Here is an 18,812-nt window from a genome sequence, read left to right as displayed (position 1 = left end):
TGGAAATGACGAGAAGCGTGTTGAGTTTTATGAACAGACAGACTAAAGATAACTTCAGAGTTTGGCCACGCAGAGAGGAAAGAGAATCAAAGACTAACTAGAAGAAAGTATGTCAGTGAGGTGAAGGGGGAAAGGAGGAGGAGGAAGGGGAAACGAAGGCTGACATCAAGAATGGAGTGGAATGATACAAGAGAGGGGGATGTGAGTTGAAGAGAGGGCAGTCAAATGGCAGAAGACAGAATGACATGGAGTTAATCTGTTTGTGGCCATGCTTCTCCTTATGTGACTGAGGTGTCTGGCAATAGACAGATAAAGGACAGAGAGCAAAAATCTCTGCTTACTACAATGAGAGAACTTTATGCAATTACAAGAAGCAAATGCAAGAGGAGATATTTGATTACTTGATAAAAAATAAAGCAAACAATGGATGCAAACAAGCAATCACTGTAAAGTATGAAAGGGTTATGGGAAACAGAAAGTGATGGTAATGCTGACTGAGCCTTCACCACATCTAAACATCATTATAATCAGTATAAAAATCAATATCAGCCATTATTATTATACTCATCATTGCAATCATAATCATAATCATCATCATCCTACTCTCTTCTTACCACCTGAGGATGGGGTAAAGCATGGTTTAAAATGCAAGGGCAAAACACATGGAATTCGACATGTTATATATGAACCACCCTGTATTTCTTAGCACCTGTGGCATATAACTAGGACTTACTACATCTGTTTGTGATGTACAGGCATGTGCAAAAGTATGCCAACAATACTCTGCCAGGACTAACTTGCATTTTATATTTATCACTCTTCCCCAAATGACAAGCGAGTAACATCCTTCTCCAACTTGTCTTCCTGATGCCTGGAACAGACACCTTCATATGGTAATGATCAGATATTGAAACTGTCATGTTAAACTAACAGCCTTCAGTTCCTTTCAAATCCCCTAAAGGAAAATGGTGGATTATGAAAGAATTGTAACTTTGGTGTGCAGTCCTTACAGCATGAAATATTTCAAACAACACCTTCCAGTCCTACAGCCAGCAGAGAAGTGTCTACATACTTTTGTCCATGCTCAGGACAGGATTTTTGCAAAACAGTTCATAGCCTATGGCTGTGTACGGCTGGCCAGTTGTCTATAACCTTAGTTGCTTTACTCGAACCTGGAGAAGACGTCTTCTTTCAGAGCTGACAGCAGGAGGTAAAGAAACTGGTTATTTGATATGCTTACTAATCAAAGTGGACATCTCGTGACTATGATGAGTGACAAGAAGTGGCTACTTGCTCCCCAGAAAATAAGTTCCTACTCGGTGGTAACATACAACCAGACAGTCGCATGGTGGTGTAAGGAGTTAAGGCACTCCAGCTGGAAGTGGCCACATACGGTATTGTATCATTCAGTAGCTAGTCCCAGATCTCTTGCAAAAAGGGGAAACAAAAAAATTGATGAATGAATGGGTGGCTGTGAATGTTTGGTCCAGCATCTCTCAGATGTGAACAAAGCGTGCAACATCCTGCTTGCAATATCCACTTAAGAGCACATGCCCAATCCTTGAAGCATTGCCTGGGCCATAAAAAATAAAAAACAAAATAACCGTGCTTACAACCCCCTCACAGAGCATTCCGCCCCCTTACTGTACGGCCACAACGTGGTTACTGCAAGCAAGGGCTGCGTGCATGTTTACCTATATCATCCACCTGTGTGCCACTTATCCTTCAAACATAATGCAATGAGGACTCCTTCTCTCTGTCCGAAGCCCCCATATACCGATGTTAGAACCGATATATATCATGGTACACAATGGTGAGTTGTGTGCTGTTAATATGCTTTACCCAACCATCCACAAAATCCCCAATCCCTGAAAACCTCACTATGGTCCTTTCGCAGCAAGAAGTCCGTTCAGGGTGTGGCAGAAGTTGGAATTCCCCCGAGTGCGACGTTGCCAATTTGACCAACGATTATCGGATTATCACTCTCCCTACCTACCCCCACCCCACCTGTTTCTCTCTCCCTCCCTCCCTCCCTCTCTCTCTCTCTCTCTCTCTATATATATATATATATATATATATATTGTATATATTATTTATTTTCAATTATTTTTCCACACCACCTATGAGGTAAAAGTCTAGGCACGTTTTATTTTTAAGAGGTTTCCCCTGTAGGCCTAATCCTCTCTCTGACCCTGGGTCCCTCGCCGACCTCGGCGTGGCAACATGGGAAAAAAGTGCTGCCACGTGTCGTAGAATTCATTCAAATCGTTGTTATAATTCTAAAAAGTGATACTCAATGTACTATATAGCTTCCTTTATTATATACAGAATATAAAAAACAATTTCAAATAGCACATAGATGGGATATAAGAGAGAGAGAGGCATGTACTACGGTTGATTTGGCAGCATCGCTAGAGGTGATTCACCAGGTGGGCCCCACCCTGAACGGACTTCTTGCGGTGAAAGGACCATAGCAGCTAAGGGACCTGGGGCCACGCTACATGACAGTAAAATAGCAACTAATTCAGAATGAAATTTTTAAAGTTTATTTTTACGATGCCGACTTCTCATTCATTTACTGCCATTGTAAGACTTTAATTTCCTTAGTCTGATTTGGCACATATTTTTTACAAGGGTATCAGTACATAGCATTCTAACTTCCACACAGGGGACTCAGTAGCACCGGGGTTTGTAAACAATGAGTAACGCCGACAATGCATGGCCGATTGGTGCGAATGAAACGGAAACCATAGGAACGATATACACGGGTACAGTATGCCAATCCAGTATCTAATCTGAAGTGTTTGAACTGAAACAACTGGCCAAACCACAACCTATAAAAATCTGTCCACTGTGCATCAATTACAATACAAACATCATAATAATAATCAGTCAATAATCATATGCATAATTCACTGGGGTGTCTTTTAGGTGGCTCAGGAGGCTTGCTAAGAAATCATGTTAGGAAATCTCCACAGCCACAAAAAAGACATGCCACTTTCATTGAACTAACACCAGACATTGTTCAACTGAGAGAAATACTCTACTAACAGTCAAAGGCATAAAGAAAAACATGAGGAACCTTTCTATCATAAAATTCCTGCACTATATATATCTGGCTAACACTTAGGTACTGCAACCTCTCTACTACCTATGTGTATATACCTGTGTAATGTTTATCTATCTGTGTACTTTATCTATCAATCAACCTGAAATAATGCTGAGCTGACGCAATAGCTTAGCAAGGAGACATGCTAATCATGAAGTGCAATGGAAGGGTTTCAAAACTATCTGCTACTGGTATACCTGGGTAATTTACATACTGTACTCTTGTTACTTTAACCCGGCATAAAATATGCATCTCAGCAATTATTTATCAAGTAGAATGGTAGTCATGAAGAAATGCAATGGGAAGGATGTAGACCTGTAGTACTGTGTTATTCTACCACTGAGATACAAGAAAAAAGCAGGTGAAGGGACAAATGCTGGGCCAAGATGCACGAACTAGAACTGAGCATATTGTAATATAAATAAATGTTAAAAATAAATGTCATTATTATCCTTAGACCTCCAAGCATCACTCTCAGCTGAATAAAACCATCTGATGTTAGTTTGAATAAAGACAGTTGCTTGTTGACAAGATTAAAGATTTACCAGCTTGAGATTTTATTAGGCCTTGTGGTTAGTACTGTTCTTTCAAAGCTTACAGTCTCATACTTATCATCATCGCTGTAGTTGTTATCATCGCCAATTAGAAAGTAAAATGAGTACGGTACCTAGATTAAGTTAACTGGCCTTGTACACGGTACTCTAGAGGTGGAAAGATCTCATTATTGAGCCTAGCACTGCCGCTAATCCTAATTACCATCATCAATAGGCATTATCATTAGGTATCATCCCTTTCCCACCCAAGGATGGGGTGAGGAACTCTCAATTAAAATTTCGTAAGCTGGGGAACAACTGTTAACAAACTCTGTCCACCTCAACTTGGCTTATAAATGATTTGGAATGGATGCAGAGCCACAGTCTTGCTATCCTTGTCTTACTCTGCTTCTTTGCTTTGGGAATTAGGCTGCCAAATGACAAAATCATCTGCCAAGTCAAGGTGGACGAACCAGGAAATATCTAACTCACATTTCAGAAGGGTAGTAGTAGCTGTACTTGCTGTTGTAGTAGTAGTAGTAGTAGTAGCTGTAGTTGTGTAGATAGGATTAGAAAATGAGTGGCCTAGGGGAACGTCCTTCGGGCTCTCAGAAGTATTTCCCCAGAGGTTAGAGGCCATTGTCATGAAAAAAAACAATGAGTCAGCTGCAATACCTCCAGCATGGCAGCAGCAGCGGCACCCCCAGCACGGCAGCAGCTGTGGCACTCCCAGCACAGCAGCAGCTGTGGCACCCCCAGCATGGCAGCAGCAGTGGCACGCCCAGCACAGCAGCAGCAGTGACATCCCCAGCATGGCAGCAGTTGTAGCACCCCCAGCGCAGCAGCAGCAGCGGAGCCCCCAGCACAGCAGGAGCAGTTGGAAAGCAGCACTAGTAGCACGGGTGGGCCCTGAAAATATGGCATGCTTAGGAGATATTCTCAGGTCTGTTAGTAATTTAACCCTCTGTCTGTGGAGGGGTTCAATAGATATTACTTAACCCCTACAGTCCTGGTGCTGCAGTGGCACTAATAGGATGGGGGAAGTGGCCGCCTGATTATATTAACATTCTCAATCCTATCCCTATATCCCCAACAGGAGAATGGTGGACTACAGAATGGTAGCTCTGCCTGCAGTCCGCTGGATTAATGTTCTAACGAGCCTGGGGTTGCAACTACCACAAGTACACAAGACCTAAGATGATCTGATTCACTTTACGTTATTTGTCTAGCTCAATTCCCTGATTATTGTCCCTGAAGTTCCTTTTCCCCAGAAAAGAAAATAGTGGACTGCAGCAGAAAGGTAACTTCATGCCTGCAGTCCACTGGGTACCCATTTCCGATGAGTCTGGGGCGGTAACAACTAACGGCCTAAATAACCATACTTCATCAAGATGACACTGCTGAAGTTACTCGTTGGTTAGGTTAGGTTACGGCCTAAATGGCTTACGGTCGAAACGACCGGACCCCTTTAGCTTTGCCTTGTAAAAGTGTAAATTTGAATCATCCAGTTCTCAATAAATCACAAGAAAATGCAAATAAAATTAAGCCAATATACTCCCTCGAACTCCTGTAATAGGTACAAGTACTAACAACAATTATAAATGTACAAAAACAAGGAAAACAGTCACTAAATGCGTGCGACTTGATACCAGCAATATGGCGCTGAAGACGGGACTTGGGAAAGAAAATAATGAGTGCAAGATCAATAAAATTTTAACCAATTACGTATAGCTTAATAATAGAGACGTATTGCTGTATTTACTCGGAAAAAAAAATGTCATCTCTTCAGCTAATTTCTTATGGAATATATTAATGAAATGTAAGGGTCAACAGATTTATGCTGCTACATATCATTAACCTTAAAAAAAAAGTTCATAAATCATAAAAATGCTAAGCTGTGGAGATGATAGGATGATAGGGGAACACGGAGAAGAAAAAGTGAGAAAAGAAAGATTATAATCATGGTGATGCGATGCTAGCAAACTGAGCAAACAAAAGTAAGAAGGAGAAGAGCGAGGTAAGGGTAATTCACCGACATACTGAGCCACTGACGCAGTTCATTTCAACGTTTACATGAAGGTAAAAACTTGTTATTACATACAAACGGCGTAATAGATTTTATTTAGGTATTTACATAAGGCAGGTCAGTATTCCAGGTGGACCAAAGAGCAATGCCATGACGAACTTCCGTTTCCTTGTAAGCATCGCCGACAGCTCCTCAGGCCATGAATTACCAGTTTAGCCGTGCCAGGACCGCATTAAAGAAATGTTGAGGGAAATTTTAACATGATAAGCAACGCCTACGGTAGTTCGAATGTGGTGGTTAACGTAGCTGTAGTTAGGAACCTCACCCCCTAAGCTAATGTTGGCTAACTTTGCCTGTGTGTCTTCATGAGTCTATAAAGATGATGATTTAGTGAACTAATAGGTAAAGATAATTTCTACTACTGTATTGCATGCTTCCTTACTTTTAATTGTTTTTGGATGAAAGGAGAGCTCCCCATTGTCATAAAATTTTGTGACCGGGATTATGTTTGATAAATGTGCAGTTCATTTATGATTCCCAGATTCCGTGAAAATATCATATACAAGCATGATATTAAGGCTTCAGGTTGAGTTTGTTGACATCAGTAGTGGCATCCTTTTATCTATCTATCTATCTATAGCCCGACGCCCTAATCCCGCAAAGGGTGGCCGCGGACAAAACGCCTCCAAGTCACTCTGTCACCCACCATTTGACTCCCCTCCCCCCAACTCACCCCCCCTCCCTCATATACCTCTCAACTCCATCCCTCCACCTCATCCTCGGTCTACCCCTCCCTCTCCCTCCCTCCACCTCACCTACATACACCCTCTTAGTCAGTCTTTCATTCTCCATTCTCTCCACATGTCCAAACCACCTCAGTGTATTTCTCCTAATCTTTTCAACCACATCCACATCTACCCCACAACGTTCCTTCACTTCATCATTCGTCAACCTGTCCCTCCACGTCACTCCACATGCTCCTCTCAAGTAACTCATTTCCACTGCTCTCACTCTTGACTTGTTCCCCTCTTGCAAGGTCCACGCCTCGCTTCCATACGTCAGGGTAGGGATCACAATACCATCATACAGTGACTTCTTAACTTCATTGGGGGATCCTTCATTGGGGGATTTATAGATTTGAACCCAAAATCATTTACCCCAACTTGTTCCAGTTAGTTGGGTTAGGCAGAGGTAGGTTGGCTGGTTAGGTTGTTAAGGACAGTTATCTCATTTCAGCTCATACTTGACTTGGCAGTGAATCTGTGGTCTTCCCCCCCCCCCTCCTTTTTTTATATGTTCAGTTTCATTTCTATTGGAAATTACCAGTTTTTGAGATATGGTCCCCTTCCCCTGAAAAGGGTGAATTACAAGCCATTTTAGGCATTAACCTACCCTGATGCCACCTATCATTACCTAGACCTGGAGCAATTTGGTCCAAAGCAAAATAAATCTCAATTTTGATTTATTTACCTCAAATTCAAGGTAGTTAAATAAAGTTAACTTCATACCTTACGTATTGACCTCACATTCCAGAAAAAAACAAGAGCAGAAATGTGAGAGTGCCAATTACTTTCACAGGGGCTTTGATGAAAGTGAATTGCCAGGCAGCAACTTGGCCAGTAATTTCCTGAGTAAATGATGTGACTTGTTCTAGTAACCAGCTGGCTAGCTTGAATATGTACTCAATATTCCCATTACAGTATTGTTGGTTTCCAATGGAAGTGCCAGAAGAAAAAGTGCTTGCACAGGTGAGATCTAATTTTATTCAACACCAGTAAAATAACTGTCAAGCATGGGCTGAAATGAAAACAGTACTTGTAGCTACTAGTTTAAGTTTGGATTGAATAAAGCCCTGTTTTATGCTTTATCTAAAAGGTTCTGTTCTGTTTTTTGTTTCAGGCTGTACTTGAGAATTAAGCTGAATACAGCTTGGAAAGCAGCACCCAATTGTTTCATTGTCAAAGCACAAGTATTTCCCAGTAAAAATTCCTCAGGGACAAGCACTGTTACATTTCCCATGGTAATTACATTTCTGTTTTCACTCGGTAAGCTGCCTGTTTACTGTACCGTACCGTATTTCATTTGTTAGAATGTAAAGAAATTATCTGTCTATTTCCAGATGCCACAATCCCGTATGGGGTGGCCATTTGACTCTTGAGTTATTTGTTTTACAGGGAGGGGCACTAACCTTCCACCAACCCACTTGACATGTAGGGCGCACGTATGCTTCGGTTATATGGTTACCACCCAGCGTTGTAAATGGTTTCTTGGCTTACAGGAAACCATTTAGCTTGTCACTCAATGTAAAGCCACCTGTAATGGAAAGAAAAGCAATAAGTAGTGACAGGAAAGATGGGAGAAATAGGAAGAGAGGAGGGAAGGCACAGAAAAAGAATGATAAAGGCTAAGGAAGAAGTAGGCAGCACTACATCAAGTGAGTGGATGATGGTCGCCACCACCTACCACTAATAAAGAAACTCACTGTTGCATATTTTATGTGATGTAGAAGCAGCTGTAAGCTAATTACAGTGAGCTCACCTATAATGTGTTTCTGTAACATGTTTTATGTGTAATGTACATAACTATTTATCAAATTAAAAAAGGTTGCATGAGTAGAACATGCATAATGCTCCCTAAATGATCTAAATACAGTATTACGTTTGTGACATTAATGCAACACTCGAACTCTACGAAGCACTATACTATCCCATTCTTGCCTGGCCTCCCTCTCCACAGCACTCATTCCATACAGCTACTTACTGGCTAGCTGACGTTTTGAAATGGAGGGATAAGATATACCCTTCGATCTGGAGGTTGCAATTATTAATAAAAGAAAAATTATGTCAGAAAATAATGATATTTACTGTGTGATGTTGCATAAACAGTGTCAGCCAAATGCTACTATTAGCACTCTTCCTTGACAGCATTTTTTGCTCCCAATTGTTACTCAACTATTTTACTTACCGGTACATAAACTATTCCAAAGTACAGTAGAGGTTAAATAGAATAAAAGTAGAGTAACAATCATTTGTTTCCCACCATAAATTAAATATGGTATGGAAATATGTACAGTGCTCCCCATCCATTTCATATAATTCTCCACAAGCAGCCTGCCTGCTGTCAGTAATCAGAACCAGGTCTGCATAGACTAACTCTCATAGTAACTTAGACCTGAAATCCCACAGCATTGCTGCAAGTGTAGGTGGTTCATGGCAGCCCCTTAATGCATAACCATCTGTACTGTAAACTTTGCTCTCTGCAGGTCCTACTCTCACATGTTCGTGAACTGTTAAGCATATTTATTATCACACATACCAGTCACCCTTCCAATCCCAGCTTTCACTTCCCTACGGCCTGATCTTTTCTGATCCACAGATTGTGGATAGAAGCACATTATGAACTCATACTATGAGTGATTTTGGTTAGAGTAGATTATATTTAGTTTCTTTTGTGGCACCTTACTGTCTGTGCAGTCCATTTTTCTTCCACATAGCAGCCATACTTATGCCAGGAAACTGAAAGCTGTCCAGGACAGGAAAATCAGCTTTTTTTATTTTCTTTGATAATTTTAATACAGAACCGGGTATATTCTCATATTCTCTTCATAGTACATTGATGTATTATCTCAGCCAAAGTCAGCTTATGAAAATTGTGATTAGTTAATTTACACTGTAAAAGTTGTTTGTGTACACATTACTGTACTTGTTTTTTAGTGAAAGATATAACCTTTGATTGCAGGATGGCAAGATGGTTTCGTATGCCCAGCTTCTTACGCCAGTTTATGCGCCGCCGGACTCAGGAAATTCCGTATGATTCTGCATTACGTTCAAAGTGAGAATATTTTACTGTATGCACTGTATACTTGGTCTGCACATGAAGTATACCTGCACGTGAATATATTTACTAATTCACTATGATGTTTATTTTTTATTGTTACTGCTACTGGAGGATTTTTTCTGTTTTGGAGTATGAGTGGCAAAGTAAAGTCCTTTACATGGAACTTATCCCTCAGAGCTGGTAAGAGGTCTGAGAGTAGTTAAAAATTACTCCATCATAAGATATATTGTCATCATTTATGTATCCAAGTTTGTGTGACTTATGATTGTGTAAATCAAACATGAAATTAGGAATGGACCGGACAAAGGACATTGTAATTGGAACCTGGAATGTAAGGGGAGCGAATGATGAGGTGAAAGAGAGAGAGATTGTCCAGGTGCTTGAGGATGCGAAAGTGGATGTATGTGGAATAACTGAAACAAAATGGAGAGGAGAAAGTGTGAGAGAATGGGAGTATGAATGGGGTATATGTGCAGGAGTAGGTGAGAATGAGAGGGCAAAGGAAGGAGTATGTATAGTTGTGAGTAAAAGATGGAAGAGGAGCATAAGACAGTATGGATCAGTTGGGTCAAGGATTGTGTGGGAAAAGTTGAAAGTTGGAATACAAATGTGGGCGATTGTGTGTGTGTATGCGCCAACGCAAGATCGTGCTAGAAGAGTGAGAGAAGAGTTCTGGACAAATGTAGAAGTGTGCATGGAAAAGTTTGGAAGGAATGAGAGAGTGTTTTTGATTGGTGATATGAATGGTAAAGTTGGGAATGTGAAGGTGGATGGAATAGTTGGTGAGTGGGGTGTGCCTGCTGAGATAGATGAGAATGGGAGTGCGTTAGTGGACATTTGTGCTGGGAGGGGGTTGGTGATAGCCAATACCCTCTTCAGGCATAAAATGATTCACAGGTATACATGGCAAGTGATGAGAAGGGTGGGTGGTGAACTGAATGAAAGGAAGGCAATGATTGATTATGTGTGTGTGGATGAAAGGATGCGAAGATGTGTAATGGATGCAAGAGTGTATAGAGGTTGGGGGAGTGGACTTTCTGACCACTACTTGGTGATGGCCAGAATTAAAGTACAAGAAAGTTGGAGGAATAGAAGAAGGGAAAGACGAGAGGAAGGAGTAGTTGCAAGGAGAGTGGAAAGGTTACAGAAGGATGAGAAAAAGGCAGAGTATAAGAGAGAAGTGGAGGAACGATTGGGCAAATATGAATTGGAGCAGATGGGAGATGTGGAAGGTGTGTGTAGAATATTTACAAAAGAAATATGTGCAGCATGTGATGTGGTGTGTTGAAGGAAGAGAAGACGGAGCGGGGTGCAAGGAACAGCGTGGTGGACTGAAGAGGTGAAACAGGCTGTGGCACAAAAGAAGAAAGCATACAATGAATGGATGAGAAATAGGGGCGTGGAAGAGGTTGAGAAGCGGAAGAGAGAGTTATATGTAGAAAGGAAGAGAGAGGTGAAAAGATTAGTAAGAGAGTGTAAGAAGAGAGTGGATGAGGAATTTGGAAGAAATTTGAGTGTAAATTGGAAGGACTGTAAGAAAATGTTCTGGAGAGAGGTGAAAAGAGTAAGACAGGGTGGAAGTGAAGTTAGCAGGGGAGTGAAAGATAAAAATGGTAGATTACTAGTGGAGAAGGGAGAAAAAGTGAGCAGTTGGAGAGAACACTTTAAGGAATTGTTGAACGTAGAGGATGGAAGTAATGCGAGTATAAGTGGCTGGGGAATGGCTGGGAGAAGGAGGGAGGTGAGAAGACAGGAAGAAATCAGTAGGATAGAAGTTGTGGAAGCAATGAAGAAAGTTAAATCGGGGAAAGCCCCAGGAATTGATGGAGTGTGTGGTGAAATGCTGAAGCATGGGGGAGAGATAGTAGTAGAATGGATGTGGAAGATGTGCAGATTGGCCTGGGAGGAAGGTAGAGTCCCGGAGGATTGGAAGTCGGGTATAATTATTCCCTTGTACAAAGGAAAAGGGGAAAAAGAAGTGTGTGGTAACCATAGGGGCATTTGTCTTCTTAGTATAATAGGAAAAGTGTATGGTAGGATACTTATAGACAGAGTTAGAGAAAGAACAGAGAAATTAGTTGGAGAGGAACAGGGAGGCTTTAGGAAGGGAAGAGGTTGTGTAGATCAGATATTCATTCTTAGATCTTTAGTGGAAAAGTTTCTAGAGAAGGGAAAGAAGTTGTATGCGGCTTTCATGGATTTAGAGAAAGCATATGACAGGGTGGATAGACAAGGATTGTGGAAAGTGTTAAGAATATATGGAGTAGATGGGAAGTTGTTGAATGCTGTGAAGAGTATGTACGATGGTGCGAGGGCTGCAGTGCGTGTGGATGGTGAACTGAGTGTATTTTTCCCTTTGAGAGTTGGTTTGAAGCAGGGATGTGTCATGTCTCCGTGGTTGTTCAATCTGTACATGGATGGGGTAATAAAAGAGGTACAAGGTAGGGTAGTGGATGTTGGAGTGGCCCTGGTGAGAGAGGATAGTGTTTGGAAACTCCCTGTACTGTTGTTTGCAGATGATACTGTGTTGTTGAGTGAAGACGAAGGAGAGCTGCAAGGCTTGGTGGATGAGTTTGTGTGTGTAAGAAACGGAATCTAAAGGTGAATGTAGGGAAGAGTAAAGTGATGGTCTTTGAGATAGGTGAAGTTAGTGAATGTACAGCGAGGTTGGATGGTGAGGAATTGGAAAATGTGAGTACGTTTAAGTATTTGGGTAGTGTGATGAGTAAGGATGGAGGTTTGGAGGGTGAAGTGCTTGAAAGGGTACAGCAGGGAAGAAAGGTTGCTGGTTCCTTGAAAGCAGTGATAAGAAACAGGGAAGTGAGCATGGAAGTGAAAAAGTTACTACATGACAGTATTGTGATACCAACTCTAACGTACGGAAGTGAAGCTTGGACATTGTTGGAAGGACACAAGTCAAGAGTGAGAGCAGTGGAAATAAGTTATTTAAGAGGAGCCTGTGGAGTCACGTGGAGAGACAGGCTGACGAATGAGGATATAAAGGAGCGTTGTGGTGTGGATGTGGATGTGATAGGAAGCGTTATGAGGAATACACTGAGGTGGTTTGGCCATGTGGAGAGGATGGAGGGTGAAAGACTGACGAAGAGAGTTTATGTGAGTGAGGTGGAGGGGGAAAGAGGGATGGGGAGGCCGAGGATGAGATGGAGGGATGGGGTGGAGAGGTATATGAGAGAGGGGGGTGTGAGTTGGGAGCAGGGCAGTGAAATGGCAGGGGACAGGGCGACTTGGAGGCGATTTGTTTGTGGCCACCCCAAACGGGATTGAGGCGTCTGGCAATAGATAGATAGATAGTATAATAGGAAAAGTGTATGGTAGGATACTTATTGACAGAGTTAGAGAAAGAACAGAGAAATTAGTTGGAGAAGAACAGGGAGGCTTTAGGAAGGGAAGAGGTTGTGTAGATCAGATATTCATTCTCAGATCTTTAGTGGAAAAGTTTCTAGAAAAGGGAAAGAAGTTGTATGCGGCATTCATGGATTTGGAGAAAGCATATGACAGGGTGGATAGACAAGGATTGTGGAAAGTGTTAAGAATATATGGAGTAGATGGAAAGTTGTTGAATGCTGTGAAGAGTATGTACGATGGTGCGAAGGCTGCAGTGCGTGTGGATGGTGATCTAAGTGAATTTTTCTCTTTGAAGGTTGGGTTGAAACAGGGATGTGTCATGTCTCCATGGTTGTTCAATCTGTACATGGATGGGGTAATAAAAGAGGTACAAGGTAGGGTAGTGGATGTTGGAGTGGCCATGGTGAGAGAGGATAGTGTTTGGAAACTCCCTGTACTGTTGTTTGCAGATGATACTGTGTTGTTGAGTGAAGACGAAGGAGAGCTGCAAGGCTTGGTGGATGAGTTTGGGAGAGTGTGTAAGAAACGGAATCTAAAGGTGAATGTAGGGAAGAGTAAAGTGATGGTCTTTGAGAGAGGTGAAGTCAGTGAATGTACAGCGAGGTTGGATGGTGAGGAATTGGAAAGTGTGAGTACGTTTAAGTACTTGGGTAGTGTGATGAGTAAGGATGGAGGTTTGGAGGGTGAAGTGCTTGAAAGGGTACAGCAGGGAAGAAAGGTTGCTGGTTCCTTGAAAGCAGTGATAAGAAACAGGGAAGTGAGCATGGAAGTGAAAAAGTTACTACATGACAGTATTGTGATACCAACTCTAACGTACGGAAGTGAAGCTTGGACGTTGTTGGAAGGACACAAGTCAAGAGTGAGAGCAATGGAATGAGTTATTTAAGAGGAGCCTGTGGAGTCACGTGGAGAGACAGGCTGACGAATGAGGATATAAAGGAGCGTTGTGCTGTTGATGTGGATGTGATAGGAAGCGTTATGAGGAACACACTGAGGTGGTTTGGCCATGTGGAGAGGATGGAGGATGAAAGACTGACGAAGAGAGTGTATGTGAGTGAGGTGGAGGGGGAAAGAGGGAGGGGGAGGCTGAGGATGAGATGGAGGGATGGGGTGGAGAGGTATATGAGAGAGGGGGGTGTGAGCTGGGAGCAGGGGAGTGAAATGGCGTGGGACAGGGCGACTTGGAGGCGATTTGTTTGTGGCCACCCCAAACGGGATTGAGGCGTCTGGCAATAGATAGATAGATAGATAGAAATTAGGAATGTATATTAGTTCATCCAAAAAAGGTACCGGGTAGTTAGATAGATAGATAGAAATTAGGAATGTATATTAGTTCATCCAAAAAAGGTACCGGGTAGTTAGGTATTTAATATTGGTGACTAAGACTGATGGTTTGGTGATTGATGTATTGTGGACAGCTTGCTTATACAGATTTTAGGAATGTATTGTTTAGATTTTTGTGAAAATCTCACCCTGGCAGTTTCTCAGCAGACATGAACTTACATTGTGTTATACAAGCATCAGCCAATGGCCAGGTAACTGTTTAGGTAACACTGTTTTTTCTCATGTTATTCAGGCTTTGAAGGTGTCACTGCTCCACTTATACATACTAACGCTGTTGCCAGTTAGAAGCTAGTGTCGTCTCTTTTGGGGAGTTCTATTTTTAGGCTAGAAATACAGTATGTCTGAGTTTGTCTTTTCATCTGAAAGTTTGAGGTTGAGCTTGCCATATTGGTGACTTAAGCATTTTTTATTTATTTATTTTTTTCTTACGTCGTATCCTCTTTTGTCGATAAGGGCTAAGGTGTTGCCTCATACAGAGAGAGAAAAATATGGCAACCACAAAAGTCCATGATTTACTGTAGAACAGTTTACATCTTTTCTTTAATAATATACTTGTCTAGTATGGCTGTACATAGCTGGTATATCTCCACCGATCACTGCAGTGCACAAGTTTCTCCATGGCAAGGCATTGCTCTTTGGAAGAAGATTGATCAAAATGTTATCCATCCATTGCCAGACGCCATGTATCCCAAACGGGGTGGTCAAGGGCTTAGAGTAAATTGTTTTACAGGGAGGGACATTAATCCTCCACCAACCCCACTTGACGTTATGGTAAATTAAATGATAGATACAGTATTAAAGGATGATTGTGTGCTGAACTTTGTTTTATGTTATCTAGTGTTTCCTAGCCAGTATTACTGACATAAGTATGGTACCATTACTGGTTAGTGTAGGCAGTCTCGGTGCGTTGCTTTTTTGGATAAATTGGTAAAATACTGACATTTCTGTTTCAGACACAAGTTGACTCTCATTTATGCCTTTTGTGCTTGGAATGTCTTTGGACTTCTGCTGTACCGTGCATTTTCCTATCACCCAGAAGGTCAAGAAATAAGTAAAGAATTATCCCAAGGTGAGCTTTATGTTAAGTAACTGAAAATCGGGTTTATGAAGTGTTGTAGATATAGAACTTTTAGTCCATATAATATGAAAATATAATGGTCTTGCATCTTGCAGGCCCCCCCCCCCTTTTTTTTGAGAGAGAGAGAGAGAGAGTATATACTCATGAAGAAGACCAATTACCCTACCTGTTAATCATTGCTGGCATTTCATGGAGGTTAGGAAGGTGTGAAAAAGCTGTGGCTGTGGAGTTGTTGACTTCTAAACACTAAGGGCCAAGAAATTTCATTGCAGATTTCAAATGATTTATCAGCCTCCCAGTGTAGCCACATTTCACTCTCATGCTACTACCTCCTAGTTTGTTGGTAGCCACCCACCTACTTGTCTCGTTAGCCTGATGTGGCAGTACTGTTGTTCTGTTGGTTAAAGGTAGAATGGCAAAACCATCCCAGTTACCACGGCAGTGAAAGGCAGCGTTACGTTATGATAATTTTTGCATTCATCTGTACAAAGTCTCCTACACCATAAGTATTGTTAAAATGGCCTGTGCATTACAGTTCTTGATGATACTTAATATTTTTGGGGTCTGAAGTGACAAAAACTGAGTGATGTATTTGTATGAAGAGTACAGTAGTACTGTAATAGTAATAATAGTAAAGTAACACCAGTCTGTCTGGCTGAGAAGACCCATCAACTACAGGCAAGCAGTTGCCCCTGTAGGGTCATTCCAGGCAGTGAACCGATGTTCCCATGTGGAAGTCAGTGCATTGCCACAATAAGGCATAAAAAAGAGTGTTCCTGGATGGATGCAACATTTGCATCTCTCCACCCAGTTAACAGGCATCATAGTAGGCTCCACGTCATCTCATGTTTGGTTATGTGCTTGCCAGCCAGTGTTGTATGTAAATGATCACGGGTTACAGGAAACCATTAGGCTTATCACGCGGCCTATAGTCACCAAAGGAAAAAGTAGACAGCACAACATCAAATGAGTGGGTGATGGTCACCACCACGTAAGACAGTGTGTATGAAGAGAAACATTAACATCAGAATAGCTGATGACCTAGTGGGAAGAGCACATAAGAAAGCAAAACTACTACTGCTACTACAAAACCACGAAGTCAGAGTGTGTCCTTAATTATCCTCAGTATGATCTGTATGTTAAAGTTGTGAATACACAAGTTAATATTTTTAAGCTCTAAAGTGACAAAAATCAATATGTTTGTGAGAAGTAATATCATTTGAACAGCTGATTGATTTGGTTAGAATGGAGCTAATAAGAGAACAAGCATTACATCTTCAAGGCAAAGGACAACAGTTGTTATTAGTGTTGATCTGGGCATTATATTCCTGAATGATAATGTGACCAAGCAGTGATTAATTGAACATCAGCAAAATCCATCCATCCATCCATCATCCAATCCTATGTTGCCCTATGAAGAGCATAGGAACCCAGGGCTAGGCAAGTTGGTCGTGACATTTAAGATGAGAGTGACCAGCCTCACTCATCCCTGAGTGGCATTACATGAGCAATAAACCCCAACCACCCCGTGGATATAAACCTTCACCGGCTCAATCCGATTGGAGCACCATAATTACCCACTAGACCACCAGATGCCAAAATTTGGCTATATGGTTACCACCCAGCATAGTAAATGGTTTCCTGGTGTACAGGAAACCATTTGGCTTGTCATTCAGTGTAGAGTCACCCACAGGCAGAACGAAGAGGAAAGAATGATGGAAAGAAGACAGAAAAGAGGGAGTGTAAAGTCACCTGTAGGCAGAAGGACGAGGAAAGAATGTAGTAAAGAAAGACAGAAGAGGATGGAAGGGATGAAGGATGAAGGAGGGAAAAGGGCAGACACCTGAGAGCAACACTGCATCAAGTGAGTGGATGGTGAGTGCCCCCACCTACCACAAACATCAACAAAAAGAAGGGATATACAGGTATAGGTGCTGTTGGAAAGAGATAAACATTACATCATCCTTCCAATCAGGCCTCCTTACAAAGCAGCCCAACCTTCATACCATTCTGTGCATGACCTTCACCTCTGCATGTTACCTGTACTCTACAATGTAACCTACCATTATTGCAATATGTAGTCTCGTATTGTCTGCTGCATGGCCAAAAGTGTGAGAATTTAGTCGTGGTTTGGTAGGGGGAGGTCAAAAGCAAGTCACAGTCAACTGAACCAGTTAACTGTAGGGTAGTTGTTCTGGTTTTAAGAGTTTGCAGTACTCAGGTGAGGTTACAGAACTGATCAGAGATGGATAATGTAACTCTTATACTGTATATATAGATAGATAAATACATACATACTGTGTTGTTGAGTGAAGACGAAGGGGAGCTGCAAGGCTTGGTGGATGAGTTTGAGAGAGTGTGTAAGAAACGGAACCTAAAGGTGAATGTAGGGAAGAGTAAAGTGATGGTCTTTGAGAGAGGTGAAGTTAGTGAATGTACAGCAAGGTTGGATGGTGAGGAATTGGAAAATGTGAGTACTTTCAAGTATTTGGGTAGTGTGATGAGTAAGGATGGAGGTTTGGAGGGTGAAGTGCTTGAAAGGGTACAGCAGGGAAGAAAGGTTGCTGGTTCCTTGAAAGCAGTGATAAGAAACAGGGAAGTGAGCATGGAAGTGAAAAAGTTACTACATGACAGTATTGTGATACCAGCTCTAACGTATGGTAGTGAAGCTTGGACATTGTTGGAAGGACACAAGTCAAGAGTGAGAGCAGTGGAAATGAGTTATTTAAGAGGAGCCTGTGGAGTCACGTGGAGAGAGAGGCTGACGAATGAGAATATAAAGGAGCATTGTGGTGTGGATGTGGATGTGATAGGAAGCGTTATGAGGAACACACTGAGGTGGTTTGGCCATGTGGAGAGAATGGAGGGTGAAAGACTGACGAAGAGTGTGTATGTGAGTGAGGTGGAGGGGGGAAGAGGGAGGGGGAGGCCGAGGATGAGATGGAGGGATGGGGTGGAGAGGTATTTGAGAGAGGGGGGTGTGAGTTGGGAGCAGGGCAGTGAAATGGCAGGGGACAGAGCGACTTGGAGGCGATTTGTTTGTGGCCATCCCAAACGGGATTGAGGCGTCTGGCAATAGATAGATAGATAAATACTGTACATACATACATACATTTTATACTTTACAGTGTTTGTGTTGTCAGTACAAAATGCTCTTGTTGTTCCAGGTCGACAATTCATCCAGCTCCTCCAATTAAAGAACCCTCAGCTTTACCAAGTTTCTGGTGTAACTTCAGTCCGGCAAGCTGATGTTAATGAAGAATCACAGAAAGAATCCTAAATTACAAGGTTGATGCCCTTTTAAATGTCACGTGTATAAATCTAACCTAAGTAAAACTGGTATTCATGCAAATTTTATGTACTTTTATTGTAAGGGATAGATTTGCAGTATATGGAACTTCTTGAGAATTGAGTAGAACTGTTATACAGTGTATAGCTTCAGTGAATTGTTTGCCATGGTGAAAGTGATGTTCACCGAGTAGAGCATTTGTATTTTTAAGTTTGTGCTTTACGTTTATT

General features: G+C 41.8%; 1 protein-coding gene across 3 annotated transcripts; it reads left to right on the top strand.

Moving 5' to 3' along the window:
* The first annotated feature begins 5,648 nt into the window (after nt 1–5,648).
* On the top strand, nt 5,649–18,599 carry LOC145404461 (uncharacterized). 3 transcript variants are annotated; one of them, XM_080275997.1, is made up of 5 exons: nt 5,649–5,721; nt 7,568–7,688; nt 9,407–9,499; nt 15,169–15,284; nt 18,461–18,599. In XM_080275997.1, exons 3-5 carry the CDS (start codon nt 9,408–9,410, stop codon nt 18,571–18,573), a joined length of 321 nt encoding a protein of 106 aa, XP_080132123.1. In that variant the 5' UTR covers nt 5,649–5,721; nt 7,568–7,688; nt 9,407; the 3' UTR covers nt 18,574–18,599. The 3 variants fall into 3 exon arrangements, with proteins under 3 accessions (XP_080132123.1, XP_080132132.1, XP_080132114.1); XM_080276006.1 differs by having other exon boundaries at nt 7,568–7,713; XM_080275988.1 differs by lacking the exon at nt 7,568–7,688 and having other exon boundaries at nt 5,653–5,721.
* Nucleotides 18,600–18,812: the final 213 nt, after the last annotated feature.

Source organism: Coenobita brevimanus, chromosome 7 (assembly GCF_032717465.1).
Source record: "Coenobita brevimanus isolate Jiangsu-jjx chromosome 7, ASM3271746v2, whole genome shotgun sequence".
In the NCBI taxonomy this organism is placed as follows: Eukaryota; Metazoa; Arthropoda; class Malacostraca; order Decapoda; family Coenobitidae; genus Coenobita; species Coenobita brevimanus.
Note: the sequence above shows the minus strand (reverse complement) of the source record. Positions and strands in the feature narration are given on the sequence as shown.

Excerpts from the sequence above, each read along its gene's own strand:
- LOC145404461 (XM_080275997.1), top strand. The coding sequence starts at position 9,408 with ATGGCAAGATGGTTTCGTATGCCCAGCTTCTTACGCCAGTTTATGCGC. Across the intron at positions 9,500-15,168 it reads GATTCTGCATTACGTTCAAA|ACACAAGTTGACTCTCATTT; the intron begins GTGAGAATATTT and ends TTTCTGTTTCAG. Across the intron at positions 15,285-18,460 it reads AAGTAAAGAATTATCCCAAG|GTCGACAATTCATCCAGCTC; the intron begins GTGAGCTTTATG and ends TTGTTGTTCCAG.